The sequence below is a fragment of the Chlamydotis macqueenii genome, chromosome 3 (assembly GCF_036417535.1).
Source record: "Chlamydotis macqueenii isolate bChlMac1 chromosome 3, bChlMac1.mat, whole genome shotgun sequence".
Taxonomy (NCBI): Eukaryota; Metazoa; Chordata; class Aves; order Otidiformes; family Otididae; genus Chlamydotis; species Chlamydotis macqueenii.
In genome coordinates, this window is record NC_141558.1 from 80115732 (window position 1) to 80133566 (window position 17835).

At 38.5% G+C, this 17835-nt stretch overlaps 1 protein-coding gene across 2 annotated transcripts in view; it reads left to right on the forward strand.

Moving 5' to 3' along the window:
- MTA3 (metastasis associated 1 family member 3) overlaps positions 1-16808 on the forward strand; it is a 147327-nt gene extending 130519 nt beyond the window's left edge. For both annotated transcript variants that reach the window (XM_086745229.1, XM_086745230.1), the window contains one exon: positions 12442-16808. In XM_086745229.1, coding sequence (XP_086601355.1) covers positions 12442-12453 — 12 coding nt within the window. In that variant the 3' untranslated portion in view covers positions 12454-16808. The remainder of the gene's footprint in view (positions 1-12441) is intronic.
- The last annotated feature ends 1027 nt before the right edge of the window (positions 16809-17835 follow it).

A 17835-nucleotide genomic window follows, 5' to 3' on the forward strand; every position in this document is an offset into this window, starting at 1 on the left:
TGTCTCCAAAAGGAAAAACTTTTCTTGATTTGCTGAGTTACTACGTAAGGGTATCACAACTGCTGCGATAATTCCCTGATACCACCCGTTGTTATTTATGCATGTCTCATAGCACACATGAAAAGCTTAAAAACCAAAGTTGCATGTTGAGAAAGAAAAGAATGAGAGGCTGACAACCAACTTCAGCAACATGTTGAGTCTTGTCTTGTCATCAGTGGTCTGGTTCTCTTGCAGAATTTGGGGGGAGTCGTGGCAGTGCTCACAGCCCTTCGTGCTCCTGCAGATACCGGTAGCACTCACTGCATTGTGGCTTTATCAGTGTAACCCCTGACCTGTACCTTTAAAAGCAAACTGAAAACTTGGGTGAAACAAACCCAATATTAAGAGTTGTGAATGACCTTTCTCCCTCCCAGATGTGTTTTAATCGATGCTTAGACAAGGTCAGGCACCGTGTTTGAGTTACCACTTGTAGCAGGTTGCTGCGAGAAAAGGGGAAAGTGGAGGAGTAAGTCTCCAGTGCCCGGGCTCTGATGTACAGTGCATAGGCGCAAGTCTAGGTCAAAATCAGAGTTCCAGTGCTAACTGCTCTGTTCCTTCTTCCTCCTCACATGTGCAATTCATATCACAGAAGTGTTCATAGGTATATTTATATTTTATTTTTCAGTTGTCTTCAACTGTGCAAAAAAAATTTGTGCACCAAAAAAAGTGTTTTCAATATATGCTCAGGGATGACCTCTGCTTTTCATAAAGATGAGGCAATTTGATTTGAATTGGGATCCTGGTTTTGAACGTCACCGTACTTGGATCCAGGGCGTAGTGCATTTTCATTTCTTACCTGCATGGCACTGTGGCCATTAGTCCCCGACATTGTAACCGACTGCATGAGGACGCCTGGCTGCACCCTTGGAGCATCAGCTGCAAGCCTGAGCGTGTGATGCACCAGCTGCTACCCTCTAACCAAAAAAATCAGCCTCTAAGAATGTAATTTTCTGGTTTCTTTTGTTTTGCTGTATTACGTAGTTGTCATGCATGTTGAAAAGCAGGGATTACAGAATATATCCCTTAGAATTATGTCTAATCCTTGCTGATAGGATTGCAAATATCTTATTGATTGGCTGTGGCTGAGTATAGGTGAGCTGACAGCCATTTCCAGTCACTGTGACAATACTGCATATGGGGAATTTGCGGAGGAACTGTCCTTGCTACAATTCAGGAGCGGTGCTACTTGGCTGGCTACTGCTCAGAATTGTTATATACTTATAAGAGTGAAAAGCCATAGTCTATTAGTTTCTGTGAGCTATCATTTTGAACTGATTTAGTGTGGACTGTTCATGAATGCTATGCATTGTTCACATTTGAGCTCTGGCTGAGGTACTGTGATACAGAATCACAATCAGTGGCATAGAAACTAGATCATAATCTCTTGCCATTTGTTTCTCAGTGAGCAGCTTTCATGGACCTACAGTTGTTTTATTTTGGTATCTACATGGGGTTTTCCTCTAGCTCCTTTTACAGTACCTACTAAGTCAAAGTTAACCCTACTATGATTGTGCAAAAGTGTGTTTTTTAAAAGCAGAATCATTCAATGAAGCTAAAATCAACTCATTTCAAGAATGTGATTTTTTTTTTTAACATATGAAAGGAATAATAGATATATACATGGAAAACATGTACATAACAAACCCAAAGGTCATTATAAGTTGTGTCATTGGTTAGAGATGGTAGGTTTGAAGAGTATATAGTATTAAGACATTTGATTTGTCAGTTTTCAGAACAAATGAAATCCAACCATTCTGGTTTGGAGCTATGTATCTTCTCGCAGTTTAAGATGAAGTTTCAGTGACAGTGTAGTAAGCTACTCACCTTTTTTAAAGCCACATGGTAAAGGAAAGATGCAGTGGTTGGAGTGCTTACCCAGGAATTGGGAAAACATGATTCAATTCCCTGCTCCCTGACAGACTTCCCATGAGACCTCAAGCAGGTCTTTTAAGTCCATATGTCCAAGCATTTTGATGCCCGACTCCTCGTGTCAAAATTAACAAGGTGCCTAAAGACCTTCTTTGTTGAAGATTTGGAGGCAATTATCTATGTATTGTCTGTTCATTGCCTGAAGAATCAGATGAAGAGTACCTTATTCTTTCACAGGGCTGTTGTATATGGAGCAGGTCTGAAGCCTTACAGGGGATCTTCTTTCAGAGAAAACTCTTAACCTTTATTGCTAATAAAATTTGACGGAAATGCTACCCACAGGAGTCCTGAAGCTGCTGGCTGAAACTGGGTGGTGTGTTAGTTTCAGAGGTGTCTCCACTGATTAGCAGGTGAAAATTAATTATCACACAGCTTCAGTGATGACCGCAGGGAGGCTGAGGGTAAGAACAGATGGTTGTAAATGACCTAGTTACTGCTGCCCGAGAAGTCACACTGTTGGGTCTTGTAAAATGTTCTTGTCTGATCCTACCCTGTTGTGAGCAGGAATTCAAATATGCTGCCTCTCTATGGTGGCTTAGATACCAAAGTATATTTTGCAATTGCATCTTAGGTAGGAGCTTGAATGTGGTTAATTCACATGACTCAGCTAAAGAGCAGTGACACATTTAGAGGTGTTACTCAATCACTTGCAATCTTCTCCGCTCCCTTTGATGAAAGTAATTTCACATTCAGACAGTAACTGCAGAAGTAGCTGGAGCATTTTGTATTTGGGAAGGGAAACATAATTTCTGAAATGAGACTTTTGCAAAATGTTGTCTTGGGAAACTTGAGGGGGGGAGGGGAAAACAACTTAAATGAAACATGGGGATGATAATAAGTGTGTTAAGGATTGTCTTAAACGGATGTTGGTGGAGAAGCTCCTGTGTAAGTACTTAACTTTTCCATAAACCTAACTCACTTTGTTAGACCTTCCAGACCCAATTCAGCAAAGCTCTTAAGGGCATGCCTGACTCCCACTGAGTGCAATCTGTCAGCTAGAGTACATCACGTAGTCAGTAATACACCTTATAAGTCAGATGTTAAACTGGGATGTCACACAATTCTTTTAACTTGTTTTCTTATGGTTCTTGACAAATTTTGAATTTCCTGCAGTATGGTTGGCCGTTTCAAAAAATTTTGCTTCAGAAGCTCTCTTTTGTGTTTGTGTAGAGGATTTGATGTAGCTGAATCCAATCCTCTTTACAGGATGTTTTAGCTGAAGGTCTTAGGGCTTAGCTTTTTGTTAGCTTGCTGCTTGGCTTTTTCCTAATCCACATCACCACTGGGAATGTGTCATCTTGTAATATTTAGTCATCTGGTATTCTCAGAGTTAAAACCACTTTGGTTTTGAACAAGAAGAATTTTTTCTATAAAGAAGTATCTTTGTAAGCCAATTTCTCTTTTGAAACTTTCCTTGGGAAACATACAAAATAACAATAAAAAACCTAACTTGTCACACCAGCATAGTCATCTTCATATTTAAGTAACAAAGAAAAGATAAGGACAGAGTTAATTATACAATAGTTACCTATAGCAAGGCTAGTGTGACACTAGTTTAGGGCTAAAATTAGTCTACTGTCACCATTCTTATGCCTAAACCACAGAGGTTTATCACATTAAATCTTAGCTATTGATGACTGTAATCCTCAAACAGTGCACAATACCAGTCTTAAGAGATCTTTTTTCCTTTTTTACAATTTCTTTGAGCAATGGTAATGAGTAGAAGCTGGACACAGGGTTAAGAATTATTTCATCTAAAGGCAGAGAAATACACAGCAATAATGTGCATGTAGATACAGAAACTAGGTAAATCCTGCGGTGAACACTGCTAAAGTTAAGTAGCAAAGAAGATGATAAAATTGTTCTGTGGTGAATATGTTCAAAAATATGTCAGTGATCCTCACAGTCTTAAAATTCACACAGAACCACCCACTAACTTTCATTTATAAGTTGGCCTGTATTGGATTCTTAATTTCAAATTAGAGAGGACTTAATTCTGAGCTAGTCTGTATTTCAGTGTGTGTATTTAATAATTTATTCTTATTACTTTCCTCTGATAGTGTGGGGGGTTTTTTTTTTAACCTCATTAAGATCTTTTAAGTACATGACTCCTTCGCATTAATGTAAGTAAGGCTGTGGAAAAACAAATGTTAGTTGGTCTCTTTTTGTGGAAAAAGCTTGCACAAGTAACTACATAGACATTTTAAATGTAAAATACCAAAGAGAACATAATGACTGTGTCTGTGAAAGCCAAGCACAGAGATAACTATCAGTTCTTGTCAAACACCTAAGGGGAGACCTGGCTGGCTGTTTTCCTTACTTGTCCCATGGATAGAGGCTAAAACATTTACCTGACAGAATAAAATAGAAGCGTATTTCTAATGGAAAAAGCACAGATTTGCACTTTAAAATCCCTATGCTGCCTTTGTTGCTTGATGTGAGACACCAGACAAGTATTTTAATTTCTGAGTAGCTCCACCATTTGTCTGTAAACTTGAGTAATGTTGATGTATACCTGCTCTTAAGATGCTGTGCAGTTTTTAATTAAGCAGTCCAGCAACCACTCTGAGGTACTGACATGAAAAGTGCTGGCCATAAGAGTGGGCAGCAGGATGAGCCGCAGAAAATGAACTCGCATAGACCTTTGGAAACATTAATATTTATAAACAAGAAAAAAATCCAGTCTTTGAACTGAGGCTGACCTTAGAAATTAGCATCAAATCTTTCTGTGGAAAAGCTTTCCTCTGTTGATGCCACAGTACAGATTTCTAATCCATATTCTGCATCAGCGCTTCTGTGTATGGAGTAAGTGCTGATTATGCAAGAGGTTGATGGTGTGGAGCAGAGCCCTTGGGGACGGTTTTGTGACGGAACTTCTGCTCTCCAGCTGTTTCTGATAAGACTGATTAATTTTGATTTTCAGCCCTTGCTTAATAGCAAGTAGCCAGAATGCCAAGAAGCTCCTCCAAATATACTCTACTGATACATATATTATTCCAGGAAAAGTATATGTATAATTGATAAAGAGGAAAAATAATGACAATTTTTTTTTGAGCCTCAGGTAATAAGCTGTAATACTGTAAACACAGTGTCCAGGTCAGAAACCTCAGAGGAAACCTACTCTGAAGTAATCAAACAAGGGAAAGAAAGAAAGAAAGAAAAATACTAATAAAAAGCCATACAACAAGTTTTGTGTTGAAACAGTTCTCCTAATAAACAGAATACTAAAGTAGTTAAGATGAGGTATTTAAAGTGTGTCAAAGTTGGAAAGAGCAACAAAAGTAGTTGATCTCCCCTCCACTCCCCCCCACCCCCCCATGGAGCATATAGAAAGGTGTTGCTGGGGAAATGGCACTCAATGCTTGTAGCCCAAGGCTAGAAACAGAAGTTGTATATTCTGAATATTTTTGTCATCTTAAAGTCTAGGATAATGCTGAAATTACTATGCAAGGTGTTTGGGGAGTAGTTGAAAGCAACATTGCATTCCACTCTTAGCCAGCTCTGATGCATCTTCTCTCCAACTTCTTGCCTGTCGCAGGAAAAAATATATGCTGCCATGTGAGTAATATTCTGATTTAATAGCGGGTGATGTTTAATAAATATACAGAGTGGCCATCCTTCTGCAGAATAACTAGATGATAATGAATATTCCTTTTACTAGAATATGAAACTATGTAGCATAGGAATTCACCCACACCCTGCTCATATAGTTAGGAATAATAAGAGAGTTGCTTTGAGATCTTCTGACGTTTGTGCCTGTAGAAGGCTTTCTGGCTCCTTGGATTCCCAGGATGGCTGTGTATTGACAAATCTGCAGTGATTTCATGTGTGCGTTCATGGGGAGGAGAGATGAAGCAGCTCTTTCTTTCATAGGGCAGGCTTTGTTCCTTACAGCCTCTGAAATCTGTGCTGCCTAAGGAGAGGCTAATGAATTTCAGAAAAGGTGCAGAGCAGCTGTCCCACAGCTCCAGTTACAAGACTGTTGAAGCCTGAGCCATTGTTTCATTTTAAGGAGCATGAACAATTTACTTTTTTACCCGTCCTAACAAGCCACCTTTGCGAGGACTGAGGGGTTCTAATCCACTCTGCGAAGCTGGATGCTGTGATAAAACGCTATGAATCCAAAGACAGGCCTTTCTCCCTCCTTCGAGGGGAAAATGGCCTGAGGAACGTGGCTCTGTGCACGCCTCTGCCATAGTCACTGCTTTGTGGTAAGAGACCGTCCCTGCTAAGTTAACAAAGCTCTGCCCAAGACGCAGGGCAAGTCTTGAGCTCCTTATGCCACACTGAGCTCTGTGGTGTCCATCATTCCTACCAACTAGATTGAGGGTTTTTTTTTTTTTAAACTGTGCCTACCACAAATCAGTCTGGTAGGGCCTCTGTGATGCTGGCTTCTCTGAGAAGTCAGCATTGCACATATAATAATTTTTGTCCTAGCCATCTGCAGTAGGTAAGTTTAGTCTCTTGGTGGTAAGTACCAAGCTTACAGATTTCATTGCTGATGATTTAGATGTAGTCATCATGTGATGACTGCTGTATGACAACATCTATCTATGGTATTTTTTAGGGGTTAAAAGTTTTTCTCAGTTCTAGTATTCGGCTGAAAAATGAATAGTAATGCTGAGAATAAGACTGGACTTTTTTAATTCCTTCTCTCCTAGCATCCTAAACCACTTTAAAATATTAATGAAATAAGCTGTTTTCATGGGAAATGAAAGCATGGAAAAATCTGTCGAACAAGGTGATTTTTCCAAAAGCCATGCCAGTTTTTTTTTTTTTTTTTCCAGTAAAACTTGATATAAATAATTTCCATAATGGGTAAGGTTCCTGTTGTTTTAGGCACTCTAAAAATGCACACAAATAGGTGGTTTCTGCTCAGAGATTTTGATCTGAGTAGATTTTAAATCAGCAGCAGCTAGAAAGAGATAGAGAGGTGGCTTGTGCTGTGCAACAGGTCAGGCATGACATAGTCATAGAAGTTTGTGCTTTAAACATTTGACCTGGATTTTTCCTCCCAGTAAAGAAAATGCTCAAAACCCGTTATTTTTTGTTTTATGTATATGCATAGTAGCTATAAGCTGTTGCTGCGAAACACAAAACTTCAGAGAAGCCCTCAAGGTGGTGCAATGCTTGAAAATACTATATTGAGCTGCTAAGGAAGATCTGACACCATAATTTGTACCTGGTGTGCCTGTAAATTATTGTTCATAGAGAACAGTTTTGCTTCATAAATATTGATACCAAATTGGAAGATAAACACCAGCAAAGGAAAACATTTCCTTGCTAGGAGGAGAAAAATAAGACAAACTCTTAAAACATTTAAATGAGGTTGGCATGTTACAGCAGCACCTCTTTAATCTTATAAAGGTTGTACCACTCTATCTGCCATCTGTATGAGTTTTATAATGCAACATAGTGGCTCATAGGAACTGCTTTCTGATAGCCCGGTGCTTATTAAAACACTTCGGATTTGTTTTATAAATGAAAATTTCACAAAGGAGCCTATTTTTTAAAAGCATATTGGTGTCAACCCACTTCTGCCTTCCAAATATTTTTCTCCTAGTTTCTGTCATTTTGAGGTTAGATTAAAACTTTAATGGAATATGGGTAAGCTTTAGGCTCAGAGTGCTGAAGGGAGAAAAAAATCTAAATCGGCAAGCCAAATAGTTAAATAAAATACTTCTCATTTACACACAGGTAGCAATGTAGGAAGTGCTGTGAGTCATTCAGTCTCTCTGTTACCTGTCAGGTTTCTAAGGATCTGTACCTACAGCTTCATCCCAGTTAAATTATCTTTGAGCAGACAATATTGCACATATTTTGACCTTTCACTTTGTTTAAAAGCCTGTTGAAGTTAATAGAAAGCCTATCAACATCCTAAGATAGTGCCCCCTCTTGTAATATAATCCACTGATGTACCTCTGGATACAAGAAGCCCTCAGAGAAATGAGTGATATTTGAGTCTAATAACCCCCAAGGAATGATGGTTATTTTTAAAATAGTTGGTTTTGCTAACTAGCCTTGAGCTTGCACTGAAAATTTACATTGCCCAAAATTTACATTGCCCTGGAGCAGCAGCAACTTCACAAATCTTTGTCTAGAACATTTTTTCTTTGTTTAGTTTAGTTTTTCTCTCTGAATGTCTCAATGCTTAGACTGATTGCAACTTTCACATAAAACTTGTGCCGGAATGCAAAATCCTGCCTTGCTGTAGTTAATGTCTAAAACTCCATCTCCTTCCAGAGTTGGCGGTATTTTTTGCACCTGGCACATTTAAGTTGCTGTTTACAATTGGCAAATCATACCAGAATACTTCACCCCAGTCTAGAGATGAGGTGGAATTTCAGGTATGATTGTCCAGGGAATCAGTTCTCTTAGGCCTGCTGCCAACCTGTGCGCATGGCTTGTGCTACCAGTGACGACTGGGTGATAATACCCACAGCACTAGGTCTTTGTGTGTAAGGATGTTGCTCAAATGGCATCAGTCTAAGAAAGACTCAAGCAAAAATATCCAAGTAATGCAGGGAGAGCATGAAATATAATACTGTATCCTTAGCTTAAAACCCTGTAGCCAGATTTGTATTAGCCAGATTTGTATTTTTAATGGAAACAGAGCATCAAAAACACTTCTGGCCCTTGGTGTTTAAGAAGGGTTATGGACATCTCAAAAGTGTGTGTGCTGGGGGTGATTCCCTTTCCCAGGAAAATGTTTGTTTCTTTCAAAACAAGGTTTGTCATCTACTAAGATGTCAGCAGACTTTTACATGCAAGGAATTTCTCTCACAGAAAAAAATTCTGCCATAACTTGGATTTATTTAGTATTATTTCTTAAGTACTGTTGATATAGCTGAATAGACCAAAGTCACTCTAGTCATCACAACTCTGAGTCTAATGCAGAGGAGGCAAGACTGATGCACAACAGTTTATATATAGAAGCAGTAAGAGATAGATACGCCTGATATCAACACAACTAAAGCAAGTAATGCCTGTAACTCCTATTAGAAAAAGCTTGAAAAACACGTTCTTGACTAACATCAACTGGAGATCACCTTCCTTTATTTTATTCAAGTTTAAAAATTGCTGCTGTTTTAATGCATGGCACAATTAGAGGAGGGAACTTTGAGTCAGCTTTTACAAATGAGAAATTTTGTTACCAGCTACCCTATTCCTTAGAAATCTGGACATAATAGATTACATGAGATTGTGCTTAACTTCACCAGATGGTTAGTGAGATTCACTTAGATCATGAGAAAGGGTTGGTTCATTGAAATGTTTTGCCTGATTAAATTTAAGCATGGCATAAATGCCCTATACAGCCTAACTATTATTTCTGCCCAGTAGGTTTCAGTCTGTGTATGAAACTTGCAAAGAGAAGATAGGTCTTAATACTATGTGGTACTTATGTCCATTTCCATATTTCCCTGAATTGGTGCCAGGGGTCTTGCGTACCCTTCTTTGCAGTTACTAATTGAAGTATCATGCAGACATGAAGAATTTGTTGTATTCCTACATTAGCAGCAGTGCATCACATTTGACATCAAAATGAGCACAGTGGGCTTTATATAGCAGTCACCTATTAAAAGTTTGATTCATTCTCATACCTTTGGTCTCAGGAGAGCTAGAAATACAATGCAAAGGCTTTAAAATACTTTTTAATTCACATTTCAAATGAAGTTTGTACCACATCATACTTGGAGCACTAGTACAGAAGTCAAAGGAAAAAGTAGAGGAAAATGGCAATTAGTCTTTCAAAACAACTGCAAAGGACAGTTATCAATGCTACAGATATTAAAGCCATTTGCTTGCCATCACCAAATAAAAGCTTTATGTAATTAAAACATATGGCTGGTATGAACTGAAAAATGGACAGGGAATTGAACATGAAAGGTGGCTCTGCCTTTAATTCACTGTTTTGTTGGGGGAGGGAGGAGAGTGTGTTGAAGCACTCTGAGAGAAAGGGTGATGAGAACCTTATCTTTGAAATTCCTGCCTTTCATCAGCTACTATTACAACCTGCATGTTTAAATGTTAAAAAAACCCTCTGAAGCATTATAAGACCTGATCGGTGCCTCTCAAAAATCTTGACAGTATTTAGATGCTGAATTCTTCAGTGTAAAGAATCAGTTCCCTCCACCTTCTATATTTTTTTTGCAGTAAAAATAACAGTTTTGGCTTTTAGTGAAATGATTGTTTAAATATTACGTTTAATGAAGTCAGTGGAAATTTCCATTCTTCCAATTTTTTTTTCTGAAAGGCTGTATCTCAGAAAGCTAATTTCTGGAAGCATTTTCACAATCCCATTTAAACAGAAGTGCTGGATTGGCTTTTTAGAGATTAGTTCTTCTGACAGTCTATCTAGAGCTACTTTCGTTTATAGTTAGTGACGAGCCTCCTCTCTTTGTGGTTTGCATGATGTAATAATGTGATGACTCCCCCTTTTTTATTGTGCTTTTCTTCATGCGAGTTTCGAGCCCGTATGTAATAACTGCATCTTTTGACTTTACTCTCCATACAAAATAATCACAAATTATAACCACAAATACTTTACTGTCCTTATGTTGTCAGCTGCAAATTGCTTTCATTAGTAGGAACCTCTTGGCAGTTTATGAAGTTGCCATATTAAAAATTGAAAAGAGCAAACTATTATCCAACATTTTGGTAAACCATGGGCTTCTCAAATGATTAATGACCACATTCATTCTGTAAATAAAGTTTTGCAAGCAAGTGTATCAAAAGGGATCCAGTTCTGTAAGCTTTTGCTTGAATGATCCCCATTAATAATCAGTGTAGGTGAGAGTTGTCGTCTATTTACATGAATTTACAAAACCTAGCTGTCTTATTATTTTAGAAATACGTGTTTTTACCTGTCTCAGGTTACATTTTTGTGCTTTTACCATTCTGGAAGGTATCTTGTCAATCAATTTAATATCTTTTCAGGCCTAATTTAAGATGACCATGTAAAGTAAGTACTCAAACAGTAAGTCTGTGTCTCTGTGGGATTGTGTGAAAAGGCTAAACTTAATTTTCTGACTATTCATTTCCTTTTCTTTTGCTGTGCTTATTACTGAATGATGCTAAATCCTAATTTGGTATTCCAGGCCATAAGATGCTGATGACGTCCTGCTTTCAGGCAACTTAGATGAATACTTTTCTCCACCTTTTAAAGATATAAAACAAAATGGATATGTTTTTCAGGCTCCCTTTAGCCTCTGAGAGCACAGTATAGTCTCCTGATTTTTCGCTTTTTGTTTTGTCTTTGTTTATGTTCTCTTCTGTGGCCCAGTTACTTGACTGGAAGCTGACATTCCTGGGGAATACTCAACCAGTAACTAAATACATGTTTGAAATTTAATATGCAAATTATAATTTTAGTACTCAATAGAATTTATTTTAAGCTGAACTTGTATTTTCAATGTCACGTGCCACCATTTTTCAGTTTCAGAGTTAAGAGCCCATTAAGATGAAAGGGACAAATAACTTCTTGAGTTACCATCTCAAAGCCTTGATACGGGTAAACATATCATCACCCTGTAGTTTGTAGTCAGGTCACATTTTTGACTTGGAAAATTTGAATTAGAAAGCCTGGTCTCATTTAGTGTTAGAGGCCCCAGTTTGTTTTAATTCATTTCCATAAGCTCAAAATCTCTGTAATTTATAAAACTACCTAAATGAAAGCTGAGATTCTGGACTTGAGTGAAATCAGAAAATAGGTAATTTTCCAGTAACCTCTAATATTCAAGGCTCTGCCAATGAAGATGGTTCTTGACATACTCTCTGTGTGTAATTTTTCTACCCTGGATACACTCAGCATTCTGGTTATTGATTTATAAGAGTACAGAGACACAGAAGTTGGAACATAGGAAAGCTTTTTATTTCACAATTAATTGTTCTTGGATGTCTAAGATTACAATACAAAAAACATAGCTGCATGTAGCTAATATTTTTGATGTATCATCTAAAAGTCTAAAATTAAAGTAAATTTACTGCACCTGAAAGGCACCGGTACAGAAAGCCCAGAGATTTGGGTCATCCAGTATTCGCAGAACTGGTACAGTGCAAGTAGCAATTGCTCCCAGTCTATCACTTTTAGAGGTAACACATTCACTTGGGTGCTAATGAGATTCTTTCTTCCATGATCCTTCATTCCTGTATTGATATCACATGTGAGGATTCCCCATTTGAGCATTCTGGCCCAAGATTTCATATAATTAATTGTTACTGTCCAAATACAGTCTAATGCCAACTCACTTTTCACTGAACAATCATCAGTTACTAGCTGGAGACAACTGTGAATCATCAGTTGATAGACAGGGCTCACTCTTGTTGACTGCAAGTCTCTTCCATGAACTAGCCTTCCTGCTCTGGTAAGAGTATTTGCTTATGCTTGTTACTGGCTCTTCTGTTAAAGACTGAGTTTTATCTCTTCTTTTGTCTCTCTCTTCTTTCTCTCCTTTCCTCCTTCCCTCCATACAGAAAAATCCGTAAGAAGTTCACCAGATCACAGCTGAAAAGAGCTTCCAGAACACCTTGTTCTCCGATCATTGCCAAGACAAAGTCTCTCATGAACAATAGGCAGGCACGAACAGAGACAGGAACCATCATGCACTGAAGATATAACAGCATCAGCACCATAATCATGTCAGAATCATGTTTAATTGTGAATGCAGATACAATAGGACCTTCCACATCTTCAAGACAGAAACAATGTATGGACAGATTGTGGATGGGTTCTGTGTTCTGGGCAGGATCCAACAGCAGCTCTGCAAGGGCTACTTCTGGTTCACTGTGCAAGGCTATGACAGATCATCCTGCTATTCCCTCCATTCCCAGTCATTGGAGTTGGCTAGTCAGGGAGGGACTGTTTGCACTGACCACACTGAAGGAGAGTATGGATGCAGAGTCCACCCACCACATTTGTCTATGCCTTCTAGTGGCTTGATACAAAAATATGCAGCTTTTAAAACTATTGCAGTGTCTTTAAAGCAGGATTTAGCCTTGAGGTGCTTGCATTTTCAAAACCAGCTGCAAACTTTGGGTGTTTGTGGGTTTTTCTGGTATTGGCTTGAGCCACTTTGGATTTTATTTTCTGAACTGCTGAACATCCAGACTCTGAAATGAGGACAAGGAGTTGTTTAGCAGTTCTGAAACTTAGACCAAATTAGGAAATGCCCATAAGTAGTGGCCAGTTTTCAAAATGCTGGCCATATTAGCTTTGGTTAAAATCCTAGGAAGTATTACGTATGGCTGTCAAACAAAACCAGAACAATGGCAGTGAACCTCCAGCTGGACTAGTTGCATGTGTAGGAACCTGTCCCATTGTCTATGTATTTGCAAGCATCCATCTATTTCTTTGGGTATTTTTTGCATTTCTTGAAGCCTGTTCTGAATAGTGAAAACCAGCAGAACGCCATTCCCAGGAAAACATGAAGAAACAGAGTATTTACTTTTAGAAATGTCTCTCCACAAAATAATTTCTACATTTTGATATGTCTTGGATAAAAAGGTGTCTTGCAGAATGCTTTGAAATTCATAACTGTAAGTCTACAAGTGGATACTTACCATGGAGAGATGATGTGCCTTTTGAAACTACTTGTAGGAAACTGTCAGTCCCCTTGAAAGTGGGAATGGCAACAGAGGCAGGTCTTTTTTCTACTCAGGTACTTACAGGTGAACAATCTCTGCCCTACATTGAAATCAAGAGGCAACCAGCGTGTAGCACTGCTGTGTAAACCTAGTTGGGGTAAGCTGATTATCTGAGGCAAGTTGTGTCCTTTAATAGGTTTGGTTTCCGTATAGCTTTTTAAGAGGTAGTCAGACACTGAACACATCATAGTAAGCTGAAATGAGCTTTCTGTCTCTACTAGGCAACTCTAACAGTACAGTATAGATGTGAGGATTTCATCCAGTTGTGGACATGCGCTCAGTTCTGTGGTTAGAAGGACAAAGATGTAAGTGGTGACTCATACCTCTGGGTGATCCCCCCAAAATTATTCCCCTTCCAGACAATTTACAGTTTCAGCCTGAGAGAGCATCTGTGATCTCAGCCTGTAACTAGCCATACTCTCCATGTAGGATTTTGAGCTCTTGAGACACTGACTGAAATGATTCTTGAAAAAATAAAGTACCTTGACCTTCTGAAGGGACTTGCTGATGATTTTCTGGAGTGGTGGATCCAGGTCTTGTCCACTGTCCTTCACCAGCAAGAAAAGGGTGAATATGAATGAGAGATTATGACATGAAGTGCTTCTAGTGCCCTGAGCACTCTAGTGAATGTCACTGATTTGGATTCAATTAGAGAAGACCTGGGATTCATCTGTTTACCGTTCTTTCCAGTAGCCACTGAAGTGTGCAGCCCTAGTAGTCTCTTCTAGGCACAGAATCTGCTTTTTCCTCACAACAGGAGGGATTTTCATCAGATAATTGAGCAGAGACAACCTATTCTTATTAGGAAGAATTGCCTTTATTAACTACAACATATGGAAACACCTTCTGTGTAATAACTTCCTCACCCATTAAAATAAAGAAAACATGATTATTCAGCAATCTGTTTGACTGAAAGTATGAAAAACGTGAACAGAAAGAGCTTTGTCTCCCTCAGGCATCAGCAGACTCATTTTCAAAGTGTCATTAGCTATAAGGTGGCAGATTTTTTTACCCTGCCTTATTAAGCTTGTACTCAAATTATTTCTTTTAGTCAGTGTGCTATGGTGTCTAGACAGTATTTTGTAAAATCTTTGTGTGTTTCTGCTTTTGACAAAACTATTAGTATCTGTAATAGTCTGATGTGAAGTCATTGTTTCTTCTTTCCCTCTGAGGAGAGAGAGATTGGTAACAGGATGCCCTGTTACTCAGCCAGCTGCCTGATACCATTATCTTTTGCATCAAATAGCCAAGGTAAGCAGCCTCAAGCTGAGGTGCTTCATCTGGGTACACTGGAAATAATACTGTGCCTCTGCCTGGCAGAGTCATTTCACAGGTTGCAAATGCTGACTCTTGGGGTGGGTAAGGCATGGAGGAGACTGCTAGAATAACTTCTGCTCCATCTTTAAACTGTTTTGCATGCAGCTGCACAGAGACTTTCCCTCCCCTAGAATGCGCACAGTGCACAGAGAAACTGTACACCACGTATTGCACCTTTGTCTTTACCTGCTCTCTCTCCATCTTACCTTTCCTGCAAGATCTTCTCCAGAGATGGATACAGCATTTACCTGTGAATTGCAGCCAAAAGCACTGATGGAAGATCAGCTGAAGACATGTTCCTGCTGGATTTGGGCATAAAGATTTAAATTTTTGTAGAAATTGTGACACTCCTTACCACAATATCATGCAATTCCATGCCTTCTGCTGAGGTAAAGACTTTTCCACTGGCTATGAGCAAGGATGACACATTCCTGCGTAGTGTAACAGTATATCCACAGCAAATCAGAGCTCAGTACTGTTTTTATCAAGCTTCCCAGGATAGTTATTTTAAAACTAACCAACATATATCAGTCCTCAGCAATGACACTGAGTATAAACATGAACCTCAGAAGCAAGGACAAGAATTTTGGTACTTACCATGGGTGTGAGCAAGAGAATCTAGGCAGCATCAGCACTGCATTTGCAATATGATTTATTTTCCTGTTAGCTAAATAAGAAATCTATCTGAAATTCTGCCTCTTGTCTTACAAATAGGACACTAGAAAACCGTGAAAAATGCACGATCTTTATGTGTCCAGAGGTCTCATATAAAAAGTAGGAAGATTGCTTTAATGTTTAACATGTCTATGTTGCTGATTTCAACTATGGAGCTATTCTGCACTCTTGAAATATTTCGTGAATTGTTTTCAGATTATTTTTAAAGGCCTGTATTTAGTGATGAAAGTTTTGGTTCTGTAGGATGGAAAAATGAGGTTTTGAAATACTTGAGACTGCTTGAAATGTGTTGGTGATATGAAAGCAACATCTTTTAAACCAGTGTTTTGATTAAGGGCACATATAGCCTTTATTTCTGCAGTCCAAACCTTGCAGCATGTTGTGAAAAACTGGGTATTGAAACTGAAATGAAGAACACGCAAGCAGTAGAAGTGGTGAAACGGAATCTGCACTTACAGAATGTGCACTTTTTATTAAGCTAAAGTAAGATATGTTTTTTTTTAATAAATATAATTTCAACGTAAGTACTTCCCTAATTACAAAGGCTTAAATGAGGTGGCACGGCTGTGTAGTAGTTTCTGATGTTGTCACAGGATAACATGCCACAGTCTTTCGCAGAGAACAATTATGGTCCTTGAGAAATATTATATTGCAAAGTACAATATAGCAGATACGGTGTCTTTATATTTGTGTACTGCTATGGTAATGGAAGTGTTAGAATACTCTGGAAATTTCGGCATTTTTCATTTTCTCTTGAAGGTCCTTTATATAAACCTGTGTCTTCATAAGCCAGAGTGGGTGTCAAGAGATCTGAGTTTATATAACTGCACAGAGGAATTTTTTTGAGTAAGTCAGGACTTTTTTTATTCAAATGTTCCATGTTGAGGGAGGAAACCTAATTTTGGAATACATGGGTTTTGGATAAGAGTTTTCAGGTTGTACTATATAGTGATCAACAAATTTGCAGAATATACGCCTGTTGCTTATAAAGATTTAACAGCTGGTATTGAAATTCAGTATTAATTAAATAAAAAAGAGAAGCATTAAAGAGCTGTCTTTTAAATTCTGTTGTTTAGACTAAAAGTGAATTTTTTCAAGGGAATGGTAAAACTGGGAAGCTCAACGTTGAGTGTTTGAGGGTGTGGAGCACCTTAGAATGAAACAAAGTACTGTTTGATTTGCATTAAAGTGTCTTTGTGTACAAACTTTGTGACTCTTGGCCCTTTTTGCAGGAACTAAATTTCTGCATTGACACTGTCATCCTGTTTTACAGTAGGCTATTGAATAATCAAGAGACTGAAAACTGATGAACTATTTAAGCTGCATTAACATTAAAAACACAAGTAGATGAAATAAGGATGAGGAAAGAAGACCTAAAAGTCAGGGACAGAAAGACATGACGTATTGGTCATTGCACTGGAACACTAGAAAACTTCTTAGGATTGAACTGAAATCTAGGCAAAAGGACTCATAGTCCACAAAAAAACAAAACAAAACAAACAACCAAAAACCTAGCATTTACAGTGCATTGCAATTTCCAGTGCATTGGCCTCTAAACTTCACAGTTGGTATTAGTGTCAAAAACTTTACTTGTTGTTAATTTAGTAGCACCTAGAACTGGTGGCTTCTGTGTGAATACGGGGCATAATCTGAATCCTTTCCTTACTAATATCTGAAGTACTTTCCCCAAATAAATTGGATTTTTTTTGCAGAGAAGGAGAATTGTACAAAGGGCTTCTGAACAGAAGTGATGGCTGCTACTTCACAGGTTTGTTGTAGGCAACGGTTTCCATCTCCTGACTCACTGATCTGTCTTGGGGAAGGCAGAATTTACATGGATCCATGCTGCTTGGTCCACATACTAACTTCTGTTTCAAGTGTGTGTATTAGAATAGATCATCTTTTTCTTTTTTCTCTCCTCCCCTGAAGAGACCTGTGCAGATCCCAAGTAGCAAAACTCAAGTTCTTCTGTGATGTTTGGATTTATTTGGCAGGATGAGTTACATTTACTAGTCCTTCTGGGTGAGTTGCGTTAGTATCAAGGAGGAGATAATCTCTGGAAGCAGTTCTTTGCTGGGGGAACTGAGGAAATGGGCTTCTCTTTAACCAGGCTTATAAGGAATCTCAGTCAAAAAGGAGGAGGTCCAAGATACTAATCACTTCCAAAGTATGACTGTAAAGCCTTTCCCTTGTCTAGTTGAAATACGTACTTGAGGGCCCACTTCAGTTCTT